Source organism: Melanotaenia boesemani, chromosome 10 (assembly GCF_017639745.1).
Source record: "Melanotaenia boesemani isolate fMelBoe1 chromosome 10, fMelBoe1.pri, whole genome shotgun sequence".
In the NCBI taxonomy this organism is placed as follows: domain Eukaryota; kingdom Metazoa; phylum Chordata; class Actinopteri; order Atheriniformes; family Melanotaeniidae; genus Melanotaenia; species Melanotaenia boesemani.
This window is the reverse complement of record NC_055691.1, coordinates 11,590,166-11,610,940: the sequence shown is the minus strand read 5'-3', so window position 1 is coordinate 11,610,940 and position 20,775 is coordinate 11,590,166. Positions and strand designations below refer to the sequence as shown.

At 40.3% G+C, this 20,775-nt stretch overlaps 2 protein-coding genes across 2 annotated transcripts in view; both read right to left on the bottom strand.

Annotated features, from left to right (window-relative positions):
• The window catches only part of b3gnt9 (UDP-GlcNAc:betaGal beta-1,3-N-acetylglucosaminyltransferase 9), a 615,230-nt gene that overhangs the window by 550,567 nt on the left and 43,888 nt on the right, over positions 1-20,775 (bottom strand). The gene's annotated exons all lie outside the window — the stretch shown is intronic.
• Positions 11,163-20,775, bottom strand: part of LOC121646917 (NACHT, LRR and PYD domains-containing protein 9-like) — a 30,903-nt gene continuing 21,290 nt past the window's right edge. The window contains exons 7-11 of the mRNA XM_041996030.1: positions 15,703-15,876; positions 14,801-14,962; positions 14,131-14,157; positions 12,746-12,771; positions 11,163-12,647 (exon numbers count right to left, since the gene is read on the bottom strand). Coding sequence (XP_041851964.1) covers positions 12,058-12,647; positions 12,746-12,771; positions 14,131-14,157; positions 14,801-14,962; positions 15,703-15,876 — 979 coding nt within the window. The 3' untranslated portion in view covers positions 11,163-12,057. The remainder of the gene's footprint in view (positions 12,648-12,745; positions 12,772-14,130; positions 14,158-14,800; positions 14,963-15,702; positions 15,877-20,775) is intronic.

Here is a 20,775-nt window from a genome sequence, read left to right as displayed (position 1 = left end):
AAAATAATTAAATCGATGGTAGAACATGTAATTTTTTTTCAGTATTTGATCATTTCATGCTTTCTGCACTGCGTCATGAATTAATTTAAACTGCAGCTCATTAACAGATCACAACATCTGATTGGTTAACCTGCTACACAGGTCATCACAAATCGATCCCAGAAACACTCCGATCAGGTAATATATGGTGGATATACCTGCTAGTTACCATGATAAAAACTAAACATGAAGCAGGAGAAGGATGTGATGTCATCAACAACAACATTAGCCCCGCCCACTAGGTTTGATGGATAAAATAAACTGCAGCATGGAGACCATAAAATATTCATTACATGTTGAAATTCAGTTCAGTTCAGTTTTATTTCTATGTTCACAACAGCATCATCCCAGGGCTTTCCAGACTGATCAGTTCATAATCAATGACAGTCTAGTTAAGGAAAACCAACAGATTGCATCGAAACTTCGATCCGATCCCCCATCCAGGCCTGCACGGGGCGACAGTGGAAAAAAAAGTTTAATACGTTTATCTAAAATTAAATTATAATTCAATTAATTTAATAAATTAACACATTTAATAAATGATTTAATGCTGCATTTAAAAACAAAACAGGAATCCGTCTTATTGGCCTAGTTGACGTCTGATCAGAAAGCTGAACTGGGTCCTCATCCGGGCTGAAACCGAGCAGAACTTCTAAGGTCATGAGGAATTCATTTGATCTCTCAGCCGTATCTTAAAGGTTAAAAAAGTAACGAGGACTTTATGCGTTTTCTGCTGCTGCTGCAAAAACAAATCAACTTGGAACTGAGAAGGTTTTAGTTATTTTTAAATTATTATTATTTATTTAAAAAAATCAACTGTAATCGAATCAAAAAACACAGTTGATGGTAATTCTTTAAATAAATTAAACCTATTTTTGGATAAAAACATTTCAGGTTTTGAACTGAATTTCATTTGTTCTTTATCTCTTTAATTTTTTCTTTTGTATTCCCCTCCATTCCTCCCAAATATTGTTTTTACGTTTTTTTTCTGCACATATTTTTACATCTTTCTATTATTTTCCCGAAAACAGATTTTTGATTTTCAATTTTACATTTATATAAATGAATTTAAATTTTTTTCAAATTAAAATTATTCATCGAGTCATTTTTGTATTTTTGTGGTATTTTAGTATCTTGGCCGTCTCGGTCCTCCGTACTTTAGCCAGTATGTCCAGACACTGGTCACACTGGTTCTGCTGGTTCGTCCTGGTGAGCAAAGCTGAAGAAAGTCTGTCAGAAGTCTTTATTTGTTAATTTCGAAGAAATTTATCTGAATTAATTTGTAGAAAAACCCAAACAAACTGAATCTGCTCTCAGGACTGAAGTCGACTGGATTTAGACCATTTGAACAGTCGGAGACATTTCGGATCAGATCATCCTCTAATGTTTAAGGTGACGTTTTTTATGTCATTGTTTAGTATCATAGCTGATCAGCAAAAAAACTCAAACATTAACTGTAAGATTTCCTGTTCTGGTCTAACCCAGTTGGTTCTGGTCTGATGTGGTCTAACCATGTCGATAAGACCGGAAGAGAAGAACAAAGAAAAACTTAAAATCATGACGGTCCTGGAACATAACCCTGAGGAACCCCAACAAGATGTTTCAATCCAACATCCTGAAGGAAAATCTGACAACAGATCAGCAGAGTTCCTGCTGAAAACAGGTCTGCTCTGGTTCTAGAAAACCACCTGAAGAGGATAAGAAGACGAGGAAAAAGAAGGTAGAGGTCTTGTAGAAGAAATCAGGTTACAGTTCGGTACCTGTAAACACGTTTGGCTGTTCATTTAAATCAGACTCAGTAGGACTTCCTGCAGGCGTCTTCTGTCTTCCACAAGGAAAGTTAGAAGTTTATAAAAACTTCTTTACAGATACATGAACTGTGATTTATTAACTGTTCAGCTTTAGCTTAGCATTTAGCTTTAGCTTAGCATTTAGCTGTGATCGTCATGTCTGTCCCAGCTACTGATGTTTTACAGGAACCAGCAAATTTTTGTTTATTTTACCGCCAACAAGGTGGAGGTTGTGTTTTCGGTGGCGTTTCTCTGTCTGTCTATCCATCTGTCTGTCCTTCCATCTGTTTACCTGTCTGCCTGTCTGTCAGCAACATGAAAATTATGGACGGATTTTGATTTAATTTTTAGGAAATGTCAGATGGAATAAGGAACAACTGGTTAGATTTTGGGGGTGATCCGGATCGCCGCCTGGATGCAGGAATGTTTTTTTTTCCACTAGAACCACCAAATGGGGTCATTCTGACACCCTGCATATAAACCAGTGTTTCTCGTTTGTCTTTAGATTAAAAAATTATTTTTCTCATGTTGTTTGATGTGGTTTCTATGACGACATGTCATAGCTGCCCTGATGCCACCTGGATAGACCCACGCACACACAAGTGAGTGTTTTTGCTTTTTTTTTTTTTTTTTTTGTCATTTGTGGAAAACTGGCCCGTGATGAAGTTGTAAAATGTGACATGACTTCACAGCTGAGTCTATATGTGACATGATGAGTAAACAAGGCTGTGGCCTGACGGGCAGGTTAACACGTGATTCAGCTGAGCTGATTAAAAAGCTGAGATTGTTTTGGGAGAAAGGGATCGTTTGGCCGTTACAGCTTCTAACTCATCAGATAGAACCACTGGCAAACAAATAATAATTACCAGACAACATCATGGTAGATGTTATAATCCAGCATTGTTTGATATTCTGGATCTGGTGATCCAGAATGTTTAAAATACAGGGGGGGGTCTGGTCCTGTTTTGGGGATATTGTCAGATGAGTGACCCTATGGCCTGGTGGAGGTCTAAGTGCTTCTAGTTTTTACTGTTTCTGTTTTAACATGGAGCTAAAATCGGTTTAGAGCTGGCAGATCCGGTCTGCCTTCTGCAGCGGCGGACCAGATCTAATCCACTGGTTTACTTAAATCTGTGATAACTGGACCAAACTGGATTAAACTGGAGTGGTTCAGGGCTGGTTAGTATCACCCCCAATTTCCTGAATCAGCCTGATTTGATATGATTTTAATTCATTTCCAGATATTTATGTAACAGCAATTTTTCTGAGAAAGACGTTCTCTACGTTGATGGACTCTTCAGACATAATGAGGATAAAATGGTTTTTGGTGGGTTTGGATCCCGTTGGTAACAAGGCAGCTGCATGCCCAAAATCAGCTCCTCTCACGAGATGAAGCCACGGTCTGATTTTTATGACTTCATGCCACAGATTCATCTCTTTGAATGAACGCATTTATTTAAAAGGTTTAAAATTAAAAACATGAACACTATGTTTACTTTTATTTCCTCACAGACTCTAGATTTTGTTTCCAGAGAAAAACATAAATGCTTTCGTTTTAAACAAGTTTATTTACATCATGGTGTGACAGTGTGTTCTGTGTGGATGTTTATGTAGGTTCCAGCTCCTCTTTGCCTCGTTTGGTTTGGTCAGTCTGTTGAGTTTCAGTCCTGTTTTGTTACCAGTTATTTTGAGTAGAATTTGGTTCATTCGACCTCTTTTGTGGCCATTTTCATGTTGACTGTTCATGTTGCATTAGATTATTTTTAACCCTTTTTGTCCTACGCTGTCTGTCCATCACAGAACTTCTCAGCTGAACTCGTGATGTTCTGCAGACACTCCAAACATCCACCTTTCCCCAACTTTTCTAAATGATTTAACCCTTACATACTCGTCACAGCCGATGTCGAGCCACACATCTGCTTTTAATGGCTATGTGAAAACGCATGATTAATTCTTCAGAAATGAGCAGGAAAAGTTCATGTTTCAGTTTCGTGTCCTGTTTTACATAAAATATTAAAGCCATAATCAGATTTTTTGCAGAATTTAAAATGTTGTGAAATTACTGGCATTTATAACTTTATTTAGCAACCGTTAACCTCTTTACTGTTTTATCAGGAGAAATGATAATTGACTGAAGTTTTTTAAACATAATGACAAATAAAAACAAAAATAAAAATACATCACCAAAAAAAGATAATACAAAACGTTCAAAAGGAGTTGTCGAAAGCAAAAGCTTATATAATCCCTCCCCTATAAATTACAACAATATTCACATTCAATCACATTTTCACTGCCACTACCAGCCGCTAAACAGTTCCATAGAAACAGTTCTGCTAAGTTACAACATTTGGTCCATACAAAATTGTCTCCCCATGGAATATGTTTTTATCATGAAACTATGTAATAACAATAATCACCGCGCTATAGACAACACAGTAATAATAATAATAATGATGATACCATATAGTAATATCATCCTTATTAATTTCACTTATTTCATTGATCTTATTGATTACAGCTGCTGGACAGAAACGGGGTCAGAGAGGATGACATGCAGCAAAGAGCCAGGTGAAGCTGCCAAAACATCCCATAATTATCTATTAATCCAACATTTGGCACTTTTAACACAAAACTAATAAAAAACTTGTGTTGAACTAGTCGCTGCAGCTGATTGGAGGACAGAAGATGAACAGGTTTAATTTCCATCTGCTCCTCATCAAAATATGTCACCTCACTGAAGTCTGAGTTTTCTTCCACCTCGTCCTCATCCGGATCAGGAAGAGTCTGTTCCACCTCGTCCTCATCCGGATCAGGAAGAGTCTGTGCCATTTATTTTAATTATTTGAAATATTTAAATTAATTAATTATTATTTTAATAAAATCATTAATCTTTTATTATTTATTAATCTACTTAAATTGTTTAAATATAATTTAAATGAATTAATTAATTATTATATTAGCAACATTTATTTAAATTATTTGAAAGAAAAACAGGAAAGTCGCTTTTTACCCTAAAAATAAAAACAAACATAAAAATAGAAAAAATGATTATTTACAGAATTTCTTCGTCCATTTTTCTTTGAACTTCTTGTGTTCGTGTCCTTCTCGTCTCTGGCGTCTTCGCTTCTGTTTCAGCTGGTTTTCTTTTCTTTTGTCTGATTGGCATTTTATTTTATTTCCTTTTTTAAAGGGTCAGTGCATACTAGCATTAAAAAAAACTAACTAAAACCCTACGACCACACTGTAATTTCTCTGGGATCAAATATTTTTCTTTCCATTCATTTCACTTTAATGAATAAAATGTAAAAATTAACATTAAAAATGTTAAGCAGAGCTACTTTCTGCCACACGCCCCAACATAAACATTACAAAGTAAAGCTAAATAGAATTATTCTGGTTAAATATCTGAGCTGATCTGGAACTACCAGCAGGTTGGATCCTCGTGTGACACGTGGACACCTCTGCAGTCTCCACGGGTCAGGACCACGTCCATAAAAGGTCATTTGATTTATTATATCATGATGAGTAACATAGAACCACAGACCCGGGTCAAACCCACAGACCTGAGTCAAACTCAAAAATCTGGGTTAAAACACAGATCTGGATCACACCCAGGTCAAACCCACAAACCAGGATCCAACCCACAGATCTGGGTCAATTTAAAAGACCTGGATCATCTCCAGACTGACTTATGATTTTAGAACCAAATCACCACAAGTCAGAGCTCATTGATCAGAGGATGATTGACAGCTGTCTGACTGCTGGATGGACTAGTTCCTGGAACTGTGAAGCAGCTGTGTCTATAAAACCAGTTAAAACCGGTTTTTAGCTCCTGCTGGTTAATGCAGGTTGAGACTGAAGAAGACTCTGAGGAACCGCCGTTAATAATCCATGAGACGGAGGAAAGACGAGGATCGATCAGTGTGGAGGCGATCACGAACCCCCTCCATAATGAAGTATGACCACACACACACACACACACACACACACACACACACACACACACACACACACACACACACACACACATACACAGGTCTGAGCCACAACTGTCCGTCACCATCAGCTGGACTCAGAGGTTTCCAGAACCTCCGTCTCCTAGAACCCCATAGCAAAACCAGAGGAGGTTTTCAGCTCAGTCTGCCCCCCCCCCCCCCCCCATCTAACTTCCAGCTGGGTGTTTACAGCGCTCTAAGATGTCAGCGGCAGCGAGGGGCGAAGCCGTGGGCCTCCAGGACCGGCAGGCGCCACGTGGTGATGCCACTCAAACCTCCTGCCTCGCAGCAGCAGGCAGCTCCCCGGGACACCCCATCCTTCAAACAGCAGGGAGATGGTGGAACTGGACCGGACTGGTTTCAGAGCCAGTTTCTGACCCTCTTGAACCACTTCAGGCTCTGTTTTCATCTCTGAAGGTTTGTGTCGCAGCTGCAGAGTTTTAGAAAAATCTGAGAGAAAAAACTGAGAACCAGTTTCTCAGAGAAACTCTCTCTCTGAATCATGTGGGTTTTTTTTTTATCACAGTAGAATCTAACTATTAAACATTGGAACGGTTTCAGGACTTTCTGATCCCGGACAGGTTGAACAACCAGGTTGGTCAGAAAAGGGTTTTTCTGTTGCAGGAATCCTTCAGCAAACACAACTGATTCGGTTCTAGAGGATGTCGGAGGAGCTCCAGCTGATGGAAACCCGGAGACCTGAAGCAGAACTGAAGTTCTGTCTCTGCTCCGGTCTCTGCTTTGCTTTGAGCGCCCCCTGCTGGACCTCCTACATCAGAACTCCACAGCTCAGCTGTCAGTGATGAAGTCCAGCATCAAGCCTGTAGGATCTGCAGCTCCGTGCTGCGTTAACTCATCTGTAGAAAATACAGCCAACCCTTCCATCACATGAATAGACACTGATTCCATCATCTGGGACTGAAGCTCTGAAGCTTCATTGAAGCATTTTAACCCTTTCATGCAGATCATTGACGCGCAGTGAGGCTCAGACTATTTTAGAGTCTGCTTTACAAATATAAGAACTCAATATCTGTTCAGCTGGCAGCGTATTGATCACTGGAAATGTTTCATATCTCATCAGCATTTCTCTCTCTCGCTCTCTCACACACGCACACACACACAGGAACATAAAGAACTTTTCTTTTATTGCAGCAAAGACGATAAATAGAGAAATTTGATCCCTTCATGTGTTCTAAGCCTTTCATTTTTATTCTAAACAAATTAAAGCCGAGGAGAGAACACAAATTCAGTTTTGATCCTCATTAAATTCTTAGTTGTTTTTTTAACTTAAAATTCTGGTGATTTAATCATTTTTTGTACAGGTTGCTCATCAAGAGGATACTATTTTTTATTGTTTATTTTTTAATAAAAGAAAAACATCCATTTGTGGTCTCACCATTATTTATATATGAAATCCATGAGCCTATCCTGCTTCAGAAAAATATATGTTACTTGGATGTAAAAGTCCTTATTTTCAGTTTTAAAAGTTTGTCAACTTCTAAAGAGAAAATGGCCAAATAAGAAAGTTTTTATTGATCTGTTTTATTCTAACAGAAAGTTTGTTTTCTGCAGGAAATTTCCCAGCTTGGGATGAATAAAGTACTTCTATTCTATTCTATTATTAGTTACTGCCCTCTGCTGGCTGATGGTGGAACTGCAGCTTATTAGTTACTGCCCTCTGCTGGCTGATGGTGGAACTGCAGCTTATTAGTTACTGCCCTCTGCTGGCTGATGGTGGAACTGCAGCTTATTAGTTACTGCCCTCTGCTGGCTGATGGTGGAACTGCAGATTATTAGTTCCTGCTCTGCTGGTGTTGAAGACAGAAACAAAAACAGGATAATTGTAAAGGTAATCAGGATAAAGGTAATTATTTGTCCACCTGTAACCTGTGTTTCTGAAGTATTTAATAATAATATTAATAATGGTAAATGGTCTGTATTAATATAGCACCTGGAATGATACCCAAAGCACTTTACATTATACATCACATTCACACACACATTCACACAGTGATGGCAGATTAATAATAACAATTATTATTATTTATTGTATTTGTTTTTAATTCAGTTTAAAAAGATGTAAAATTGCAAAATATCCATTAACACAAACAAATATTTGAATGTTTGAGGGAATAAATGTTAAAAGTCAAAATTCCTTATGGTTAAATACATTAAATATGTTCCAAAATTATGTAATTGTTCAGAGAAACCTGTTTCCTTACTGAGCAAATGACAATAAACACTTTGAATCTTGAATCTTTGAATAGTATTTAGTAACTTGACATGCATATAAAAAATAAGAAATGACAAAGAATTAAAAACCTTTATCAAATCAACTTTGTTCAAATACTGAATGCACCACATATTTACTTTTTTATTTAAATTATTTAGAATATGAATTAAAGTCATTCCCACAGGAACTAAGTGTGAGTTTAGTTTTGAAATAGGGGGAGGCTGGAGATGGTTGTTACACTTTTTGCTTCAACATCTGTAACTCATTGAATTTTTGAGCTACAGTTCTCAAACTTTTATATGAAAAAAAAAAATTGTGTACTAAAAAGGCACCAATTCAAAACTGCAAGAATATCACAGACCTCGTATGTTAATGTCAAATCCGTGGTCATCCTTTGCTACAACCTACCCCACTACCGTAGGGTTGTAACACATACTGGGGAGAGTTGTAACAATCGGACAAAAGCAGCATAAACAGATGTCACATCATATAATATGCTTCAGAAATGGATTTGTAGAAATAAAAGAAAAATGTAGAACAAAGTCTTTGACTGACTATGGCTCAAGCGTTCATGTTTAACTCTGGAGTGTGTGTGTTTGTGTGTAAATGACTTGAACAATGTTTATAACAGTATGGTGCTTAATGAACTCTTCTGTGAAAAAGATACAGGTGTGATATCTAGCCTATATTCTTTTTGGATATAAAAACAAAGAACAAAACAAAAAACCAGGGCCAGTGTGTGCATGCTTTGTTTGACCATGTTCTTGAATCACAGCGTTGGTAGCCCTGGAGTGCAAGCTTGGTAGACCCAAAGACTACAAAGTTCATATTTTGTCCTCATCATCTGAAGTCTCAGAATCTTTAGCATTTCCTTTCAGCTTTCTTTGGGGAGGATTTTACTTCTTCTTTTGTTTTTCTCAATTTTTTCCAGGTTATTTGGTCTTGCACTTCAGCTTTTTTCTTTTCTGTTCCTCTTCCATCGGTGCTCGTTTTACTGGTGTATCTGTGAGTATTTCAAACTGTCTCTTCTTCCTGATACTGAGGTGCTTGGTTCAGCTTGAGCTTATCACATAGTGACATCATGGATAGTAGAGGAGTCAGAGTCCATACTGGAGCTGAAAGAGAGGCGGCAGCAGCCAGGTGTGCTGGAAGTAGAACAATCCCCTTTCCTTTGCAGAAGTCAATAACTTTCACTGATATACAGTATGTGAATAGTGGTTATTTAAAAAAATAAAGCACAACTTTTTTCTCTGAGCTGACTATTGTATGTTTTGCGAAGTGGTCAAGGAATAGGATGAAGTCTTTCTCTTGCATCTATACTGAGGCATTACCACTTCCAGCATGTCTTTAAGGTTTACACTGAACACAGCATTCCTAATAACGTTTATGTGAGAAAACAAAGGAGGAGAACATTTCCCAGTGCTGCACAGTGCATGCTACTGACACAAGCACACCTCTCTCACTGATGTCATAGCAGCCACCTGCTTGACCTCACGACGTGCAACTATACGTTCTGATAACTGGACAGTTGTTCTGTCTGTTTAGTCTACATATGTCACTCCCATCAAAGTTTTATCTCTCGATGACCTGTCAAAGCTACTGAAGGAACGCTCCACATTTGTGTGGTTAAAACTTGCTCCCTTTTTTTTTTTGTTAACAGGCACACCTCTTCAAGTCTTACCTTCCATTGCCTAGGCATGTTTTAAAAGAAATTAATATATATATATGGCTATACTTAGTTTTATGTAAGGGGATGGTTGTAACGCTGTTAGAATAAATGTTACAACCCACATTTTTACACAATAAAATCAACAAACATATCTTTTCAGCCTTGATCACTGCCATGTGAGATTGAGAAGGAAGTAGACAAACACTGAAATAATCACCTGACACGTGTCTCATTCCTGATTGGAAATGGTGGCGTTTCAACTCTCCCCATGTTCCAACCATCCCCAGTCTCCCCTACCTGAAGAATTTTCCCAATAATATCAAATTGTTAAGTAAATATTCAGCTGTTTTCTTATAATTTTCTAAACCAAAGATCACACAATTATCAGCCAGCAGAGAGAAAATAATTCTTCTTAACTGAAGCCGGCCTTGTTTATTGAAAGTATTGTTTCAACTCTTGTATGAGAATTTCCATTTAATGGAAACCCTTTTATTTGTTTGTGGCTCCAGCGCGAATATCTGTCAAATATCCAACCAAAAACTGATTTCACTGCGGTGAGCTCTACCGGTTCCAGGTGGCCCAGATGCAGCGGAGTAGGGCGCAGGAGATGCTGGAGAGAGACCAGTGGTGGCAGCAGTACCTGTGGAAGAGGAGAGCCTTCCTGCTGTCCTTCATTGCCGCCATCCTGAGCATCATCACCTCCACCCACAGACCAGTCTGGGACCGAAAGCGAACACCCGGACAGAACCTCTGAAGCATGATGAATTGTTTGACGATGACCATTCCAAGCTGCAGTTTTGTGTGTCCTGCACTACATTTTACTACCTGCTGAAACTGATTGGACTGACCATTAAACTCCGTTGGACAAACTACAGGGTCTCCATTGAGCTGCACCTCCAGCTGGCCATCACCTGGGAAGTGGTGGTCCGGGGACTGACTGCTCTGGTAGATCAGGATTTCGAAATAAAAGCCTTATGACTAATGGCATTACAAAACCATATGGCTCTGGATTTCCTGTTAGTAGAACAGGGTGGTACACGCCAGGTAATCAGAGAGTGGTGCTGCACCTGGGTTCCAGATTCCACAGTTAACCTGATGTCTGTGCAGCAGCACCTGCAGGATTTGTTAACCTCCATGAAAGCCAAAGATTCCACTGATGACGGGCCACGCTGGGATGCCTGGGGATGGATGACATCAGGACCCTGGTATTACCTAATTATTAAATTATACACACTAATTATAATTGTGCTTATCTTGTTCTGTCTGCTCACATCTTGTGTGGTGGCATTCATCAAATGGATGATCTCTAAAGCTGTAGGTGCAACAGTTTCCCAGTAAGTGTTCATACCACGTACCATCATGACTATGATTTTGAAGACATGAACAAAACTTCAGACAACTTTGATGACATGTATTAAGACGTGTAAATAGAAGGTGCAAGTGAACCTTTTATTATCCTCCTTATAAAAATCTATGTGATGAGCAAACAGGTGACAAACAGAAATTTTAGGGATGTTCACACATTCAAAAGTTTTATTTCATTATTTTGTTGAAGTTTTCATAAAGACTGCTTATTCATATCATTCATTTTTTTATTAATAATCCAAGTGTCTAATTAGTGTTTATTCATGTTATTCTCATTCTTTACTCTGAGGTGATCTATGATGCTGACATTCCCTCAACAGACATCTGAATAGTTGTCAAGGAAACAGGGCGATGTGGATGTTTCCCCAGAATATTACATCTCCCTGCTGGAGTCTACAAATAAAAGCATCTACAATGTACAGACAAAACCAATCATAAACAGAAGAGAATGTTAGAAGAAATAAAGTCAGTAGTTTAATAGTTATAATTGTTTTCTTCTTAAGACATTTACAAGCATATTTGTGAATCTTAAAATGTAGCTGTGTCTGTGTGTGAATTTATCATCATTAGAGATCTCATTTTTCCCATGGGAAAGCTAAAGATGACGTTGCTAAGAAAATAACAGTTTTAACGCTGGTGATGAACAATTGCGTCTTCACTTCACATTTAGCTCCTAAACGCTTGTATAACCAGCCAGCTCGTTGTCTCTGTCTTTGTGCTGATGTGAACTCCTTGCAAGTAAATTATTTTTATGCAACAGAACGAAAAATGAAGATTGTGGTAAATAAAGTGGCAACAAGTGAAAAATCAATAATTCAATATATAAAAATGTCAGAAAGTCCAAATAAAGACAGGACTGGAAGAGAAAGAAGTTTCCAAGGAATAATTTAGAAGAGTTTCATACAGAAACTCGTTGAATCTGAAAAGATGTTCAGAGTTTCTCTGACATGATCAAACTCTTAACACTCAACACAGAGACACCCAGGAATCAGACATGGAACCAGGTGGCCAAGACCAGAACCCAAATCCAGCATAGAGAGGATGAGTGAATGTGGTGATGAAGGTGTGGAGGTGGATCAGTGAGTCAGAGGAGACTCTGTAGAAGGACAGAGAGCCAGCAGGACAGTCCACATACACTGCTACTCTGTTAGAGACAGAGGAGGAAGAGGAGGAGGAGGAGGAGGAGGAGATGGGGGTTCTTCTGGCATTGTGCCAGACAGAGTAACCTTCATTATCAGAGCATCTCAGACTCCAGGACTGATCAGTCCATCCAAACCAACAGTCTTTGATGTCTTCGCTCCTCCTGATTTCTCCGTGACACACTGATATATAAACGGTTCCTCCCCACTCGACCTCCCAGTAGCAGCGACCAGTCAGAACATTTCCACACAGCAGCTGAAGATCGTTAAGTCTGTCTGGATGATCAGGATATGACTGAATCTCCTCCACACGTGTCACCTTCCTGTTGTTGTCAGACAGTTTGAGGTTTCTGTCCACTGTGTTTGTGTCGATAGTGAGTGGACAGGAATCTGATGGAGAGAACAAACACAATCCAGCTGCAGTTATTGATCTACTGACACTTTGATGCTGACTGATGAATGAGTGATGGGACAGTGTGAAGATGGTTGAATGTGATGAATCCAATGAAAAACACACTTACACTTCCTCACACCTCCTGGTCTCAACCATGATTCTCCAGCAGGCTCCACCCTGAAAGGAGGAGGGGGGTCAGAGCAGCACCGTCATGCTAACATGGACATTACATGGCTCTCATACACACTTTGTTCTACACTGAGAAAGGTTCAGATTTATGAAGCCATGTGAACATTGGTTTCTCTTTTAGAAATCCTCATCGTTGGAGAATCTGACAGCTTGAAACCATCCTGATTTTACTCTCATCTTCAGCCATGAATGGATGCAGACGGTACCCTAATAAGTCATTTCCAGAGAAAACCTGAACAGACATGACAATGAAAGCAGCAGAAGATGCTGAAACTGAGACTCTCATCAGTTAAAGAGAGAAACTTTAGCTGTGGACGTTCAGAACAACGTTTGGAATCCAAAGAAAAGATTAGATTAGAAATGAGAGAACAGAAGCAGCATCAGCTCACACAGGGACATCAGGACTATGAGGAACAGGAGGTCCTGCTTTATCTGCAGCAGATGGACACACAGCCTCAAACATAGATGATCACACATGTACAGATGCATCATGGGATGCTGGCTGTCTGAAACAGCTGCAAGTCTGAAGAAGCTCATGAACCATCTATCATCTGGAGCCAAAAAAATCCCAACCATCTGTCAGATGGTCAGATGAACAAAGTCTTTAACATCAGATCAGCATCCTGACACACAGCTGGTCCACATGGATCTAGTTCTTTCTACCAGCCACAATGAAATCAGAGTCAGCTGGAAAAACAAACCATCTCTGTCTACCTCCTCCTCTCAGATTAGATCAGGTGAGAGGTTCCACTGACTGTCTCCATCATGTAGATCAGATGTTTGCAGCTGATTGAGGGAAACCTATAAATGCTGTCATGTATGATGTTGCTTATAGTGCTGGCACCAACAGAAGACCACATGAATGAAAGATGTTGGAGGGAATGAGTGTTCAGGGAACAAAACAGCTCCTGCTCCATATGCACCTTGATATCTGTCTCATCTGGATTCATGTTCTGGGTGTGTTGATGTGATTCAGCATCAGGAGTCTAAAACCAGCAGGAGCATCTCTGAGCTTCAGCATCCATGAGGCGCTTTTCTTCCACCATTTATGGTTCAATGTGTCCTCATAGAGGGAGAGATACAAGCCTGATCCACATGTGCACATTTCCAGCTGGATTCTGGTTTATAAAAGGAACTTTACCTGAACAGGATCATGTTCATGATTTTATAAATATTTATGCTGAGCTAGGCTAACATGTCCTGGACCATCTCTGATCCAGGGTCAGAGGACAGAAATAATGTTTCTAGTAATGACAGAATGTTCCTTTAAAGTAACACTACAGATGTTTGTGACCCATAAAACTCTGAAATTCGAACTCATTTTGAAGAACAACAACATTTGATCTGCAGATTCCTGAGCTGTAGAACCGGGAAGATTCTGTAGCTTCTAACTTTGGTTTCCAGTCTGACATGACACACTGGTTTGCTCTGCAGAACCACGTCACACACCAGCAACTAGATAACAGCACGCTGCTGTCAGTATGAATAAACAACAAGAACAACACTATCGGAGGAAATGAGGAAATACAGCCAAAGTATGTGATCAGACTAAAGACCAGAACAAAGACCAGATTGGAGATAAAAACCAGAATGACGGCCGGATGCAGAGTTAGCTTGTTGTTGCTGTGTGTCAGTAATAACTGATCAGCTCTGCTTCTGTCTGGACTTTGCTTTGCTCGGCTCTGACTAAACACAGCTAAACTCTGTAGGAGACTTTAACCTGTAGAGACGTGTCCAAACTAAAGAATCTTTGTCCAACAGACATTTATCACTGTTGTTCCTGCAGGTTTTCTCCTTGGAGACTCCCTCCACAATATCTGCTGTTTCAGCTGTGAGCAAAGGAAAAAGGCTCCTACATGTGTGATTGCTCATATTACATCATATCCAGCATGAAGCAGAGAGACAGAGCTGAATGAAGGACAGAGAAAATGTCTGCAGATCTTCCTCCTCTATCAGACATTGTGTGGCTGCAGCAGCCTCTCCATACCTGAGTCTGTGTGGATCCTTCAGTGCAGCCATCAGCAGCTTCACTCCTGACTCTCCTGGATGGTTGTATCTCAGGTCCAGCTCTTTCAGATGGGAGGGGTTGGACGTCAGAGCTGAGGCCAGAGAAGCACAGCCTTCCTCTGTGATCAGACATCCTGACAGGCTGCAGAAAACAACACACATGAAGAAACTCTGAGAGAACTGCTGTGAAACTAGAGCTGAATGTCACCAGATGCTCAGAGAAACTGGACCTGTCTGACATTACTGGCTTTCTGTCTTCATGTTCTCCAAGTTTATGACTTCATGTCTCAGTTTGTGACAAATGTCCCATTTTCAGGTTCCAGCAGAGACACTACAGGAACCGAAGCATCTGTAACTTCAGGTGTCAGATGCAGAAAACTGTGTGTAGATTCAGGACTAAAACAAAGACAGAAATGTTTCTATGCTTCTCTTTTATGGATATCAGTCTTTACAGTGCTTTAATCAAGGTAAGTATACATTGCTTTTTCCATCATTTTCCCATTGATAATTAGCCAGTTGGCTGGAAATCATCAAGTAGTTGCCATGGTTACACTGCAAATCTGTTCGTTGGTCTAGATTACAGAAAATAAAACATGAATTTCACTGGAACTTTGATTCCATGCATGTGATGTACGAAACTTGAACAGCGACCTTGGGGGAAAATTTTTTTAAATTGATGTACATGTTTGTGTTTTGTAAAACTGAAAATAAAACACATTCTTCCACCTTCAGGATGCAGGACAGGTTACAGGTTTAGGTCAGTTTCTGTGGTGTAAGACGGTGTAAGTCATACAGACTGACAGTCATACAAACACCTTCTACAGGTGTTCTGTTGTTCATTAATAAAAACTCATTTAAACACTCAGTGTGATGAATCCTGACCTGAGAGTTTCCAGTTTGCAGTTTGGACTCTTCAGTCCAGCAGACAGCTGCTTCACTCCTGAGTCCTGCAGGTCGTTGTTACTCAGGTCCAGTTCTGTCAGACTGGAGGACTGGGAGCTGAGAACTGAGGACAGAGCTTCACAGCTTCTCTCTGGGAGACCACACATACACAGCCTGAAGAGACAGTTGGAGAAAAATACAAAAATAAAAATATATGTGATCAAAATTAATCAATCATATTGGATGTAGACTGAAAGATCATCTGTGGAGGAAAATCAGCTTTATAACCTCGTTATCACGTCCATGTGGTGGATTTTAATGTTCACATAGATCATGAGTGACACAAAGATTCAACAAGGTGGCTGAGAACTTTCAGCTTGGAAATGTAGTTTATCAGAGACAGTCTGAACATCTGAATAAGACAGGTGAGGATTTCAGGTGAGGAGGAGCTGGAGAGTGTCTCTAAAGAGGGGTGTGCAGGACTCACTGAGCCCTGCGGTGGAGAAATGTAAGTTTGGAACTACTAGTATTAGATGTATTTGTGGACAGGTCACTCTGGGAAATGAGACCTTGTGTCTCAATGAGTTAAACTTGTATAAATAAAGGTAAAAATAAAACAATGGAGAAGGTGGAAGCAGCGCTGGACAACAAAGACCACCCTCTCCACGACATCTTAGCTGGTCTAAAGAGCAGCTGCAGTGAACGTCTCATTACTCTGAGCTACATAACAGAGGTTTAGAGGCTCTTTTGTCTGTCTACCATCAGACACTTTCATCTGAGGACACATTCACACCGCCACTATTTGGTCCACTTTAAACGAACCCTGGCCCACTTCCATGGATAGTAAAGAGCAAGCTGCAGAAAAGAGAACTCTGGTCTGATGAAAATCTGGGGTCTCAGTTCATTTAGGAAGTTGAACCCTTGTATAGTTCGTTTGTAGTGTGAAACCAGACGGACTATCCAGTCAACCAAAGACAGGAAGTGATGTAGTGAACGACGTAGCACATGTTAGATAGTCCACTGCCTCTCCAGCTGCTCATACTGGGCAGCTTCTAGTGAAAACTGGATCTGGTCTGAATACCAGAGTAAAAACAGAAACCCCATGATTACAAAAAATTGTTATTGCTCCGTTGTTTACTTGCAGTGAAGGTCTTGGCCAATCAATGAGCTGCGTTTTCTTCTTATTCCTGCTTTATTCTTGCTCAGTGGTCGTTTTGGGGAACGCCCTAGCGAGTAGCTGTTGGAACTGCATGATGTTCTCCAGGCAGTTTGCTGGCTAAAGTGTAGAGCAGTGTGAAAGCAAACCGAACCAAAGGAAGGTGTGAAATGTTTCAATAAAAAACGACCCCCCGGAATATTCTGGTGTGAATGCTCCTTTAGTGTTTAGCATTTAGTCCTTTTTCATCCCTTTATTTTATCTGACTTGTTCACTGCACTTCTATCGGTACTTTATTTTCTGACCACACTGCATTTAAGTCTAAATTCACTAATTTAACTTACTGACTGTTGTTGTGCCTTTAAATGTGAAATACTGGATAACTGACTTTCCGTCTGGGGTTTAATGAAGAATGTCTTATGACTGATGGTAAAATCTCATCCCACTTTGTTCTTTGTACTGTTTGCTGTTTCGCTCTCCCCTCTGAATGCATTTTTCTGCCAACATTCTTATTTTTCTACTCAAGAAACTTATGAGCAACAGCTCCTGGTTACTCATTAATCACTGGGGCTGTATTTTGTGGTGGATTTGGTTGTATACTACTATTTCTAAGACTCTTACAATCTTGTTAGTGTCACATCAGCGTGACCTACAATAAACAGAAGCCTTATCTACAGTTACTCAGGAGCTAAAGCAAACTAGCTGCAAGAAGCCTCCCGTCTCTACAGATGACTATCACAAAATTCTATAGAGGATCAACTGCTTAGGGTGAATATGGAAGTGAATGGATTGTGTGGAAATGAAACAACCTTGCCTTTAATAAAAACCAGCGGACAAGATTGTGTCAACACCCAGCTAATTAGCACAAACCAAGCTGGAAAGAAAAAGGAGGACAATGTACAAGGTAATAACTCTTTCATTGATAGTCCTCTCTGGAACGCTCTAGGTGCAAAGCCAAAGAGTAAATCATCTAACAGGGAAATGGAAGGACGAGTAACAGGCAGAGCCCAGTTTGCTGAGATTAGCAACGCGACTGGCTGGCCTGCTCTGCCATCCAGACCAAACACATCCTCAACCCCTCTCATTAGCAAGACACAGTCGTGGCCAGTTATCAGAAAGGAAACAAATAAATCCTCTCCACAACAACCGGAGATGCAACTACAGAACAGGTTTGCTCCACTGCTGCAGGATTCTGGATCTACATCCGATGACCAGAATGAAATGAAAAGATGACGAAAGAACAACTCAGAAAGTAAAAGGCGACAAGGAAAGCAAACGGCTGAGCTTCAGACTCTGATGGTTGGTGACTTTGGTGTCAAAGACGTGAGAAATGTGTGTGGAAAACGTATAAAAGTACTGTGCTTTCCCAAGGATATGGTATCAGATGTGAGAGACAAAATTACGCAAATTGTGGCGGCGCATCCAACTGTGGTAAACCTCATCCTGCATTTTTACTGAATGTCTGGATACGATCAGCTGTCTGGATGCCTGGATATCAGTGGCCCTCTCCCTCCCATCAGAGGAGGAGTGGAGAGATTCAGTAGGCTAATAAGTCTGAAATGGATGGCTGTCGGCCGTACGTACCACACATCCAGTTCATTTCATAGACAACTTCAATTTCTTCTGGGACCGCAGGCACTTTTTTTAAGACAAATGTTTTATTTTCTGAACAGACACTCTGTTCCCTTGGACAAGGACAGACAAGAGAGACCAAAACAGTGTGACAAGACAGAGCCTAGAGGAAACCTTAAGAAAAAAAAACCCACCTCAGCCCCCTCCTGAAGAAAGCCCCAAAGCTCTCTGCGAGAACCCACCCCCTTCATCTCATCATACTCCATCTAGGTCACTGATGGGTATTTTTCTATCATAAAATAAGACACAAAGAACTCAGAGTGAAGTCAGCTTCATCGCGATGGGGAGAGACGGTGGTTCAGCATTCAGAGAGTGTCTGGTGTCATCTCCGAAGTCTCAACCCCAGTGCAGCCTCTTTATTGAGCAGCTATCACACTTCAGTAGAGCAAGCAAAGTTCAAGCAAAGTTCAAACAGGGAAACACATTAGCATACAACACTTTATGACCCTTATCACACAGAGCAGTGACCACCACATCCTGTCCTCTGCAGGGTGGGTGAGACCGCAAATCATTACCCATCCTTAAGGGAGAAACTTTAAACTGTTAACTTTAAACTGTCAATTTCGCTTACTCTAACAGTCACCCTCCCTCTCCCCATCCTCCCCACTCTTCCTAGACTTCACCTCCCAGATGAAGAAGCTGGTAACTATTGCGACCAAACTAACCATGCCCCAGTATGTTGCCCCCCATAAATCCCCCACCAGAGCAGCTAAAGGGAGGGCTCCCAGCCCCTCCTGTACCACTATGCCATGTTCCATGTTTTGGATGTATGATGTGTTGAGGGTCCGGACTGCATAGATAACATCAGCCATGATTTTTCCCAGGACCAGGTGGATCCCTGTTTATTAGAAGGCTAAAAAATATCTGTAGTGTTACGGCCCCTTACGTCTAGGGGTATAAAGGGGTCGAACACAAGAGAGGAATCACGGAGATGAAGAAAGTAATACAATTTATTTACATATAATCAAACGTAAATGGGTTCAAAATTGGGTTCCAAACTTCTATTGTCCCAAAAAACAATCTTCAATAAGTTACAACAGAAAGCTCACATAAACTTAAACCATAATTAATCAACAAAGCAGATAAGATAACTGAAGGAGTCCCAAAAGAACGGGTCAACGCCCACACTGACGGAATCAGTATAAATCACACAACACAAAAGCAGATCAGCTCAGACAGGGATCGAAAGGTCTTAACAAACAAACTCTCAAGCTTATCCTTAACACTAAGTCCAAATCACAAATCCACACAGGATGTCAGAACACACACTCGAAAGCTTCCAAACAGGCGGTCTGCATCCACTGTCCACAGCTGCCCCAAATGACAGGTGATTGTCTCTTTTGAGGCAGCTCCAGCTTTCTGATTGGACGGCGGATCCCGGAACTGGCGTAGGTGTTAGCCAATCAGCATGGCGGAGAGGAGGAGTCCTGAGGAGATCTCTATAGTCAGGCAATCTTGCAATTATTCAATCAGTCCACAGGCTGAAGGGCCTGCAGGCCGTAACAGTAGTGTTTGGTAACAGGAGAAAAGTAACTTGCCAGAACACAGAGAGCTGCTTTCTAAAAGGTCTCCAAGTAGTGTTAACATACCCTGTGAGCCACAGTGTGCCCCCAAACATAGGGTAAACAATTCCAAACCCATCAAGTTAGCTTTATTAAATGTTAGGTCATTAGCAGGGAAAATATTTCTAATTAATGATTTTATAACTGAGCACAACCTTGATTTTATGTTTTTAAATGAAACTTGGTTTAACCAAAATAACAGTGGAGCTGCTCTTATCGAATCAACCCCTCCTAACTTTAGTTTTATCAGTGAGGTAGAATGAACAGGAGAGGAGGAGGAGGAGCAATTTCATTTAATGAATCATTTCAGTGTAAGCAGTTATCTCTTGGAAGTTTTACTTCTTTTGAATATGTGGCTCTTCAGTTGAAAGCTTATAAAATATCTAAATTTCTATAGACCACGAGGGCACTGCACAGAATTTTATAATGAGTTTAGTGAACTGCTGGCTACAATCTGTTTTGATTTTGACTGTTGGCAATTTTAACATTGATGGAGACATCCCTCAGGACAAAGAAACTAAAGTTCTGGGTAACAGTCTGAAGAACTTTGGGCTGACTCAGCATATAACAGAGCCCACACACATTAAAGGACATACTCTAGACTTAGTGATTTCTAAGTGGTTGGATATTTCCAACGTTACTGTGTGTGATGTGGGCCTGTCTGATCATTACTGTGTTTTCTTTGAGTGTTCGGTTCCTGTTCACACAAATGTCTCAATAGAG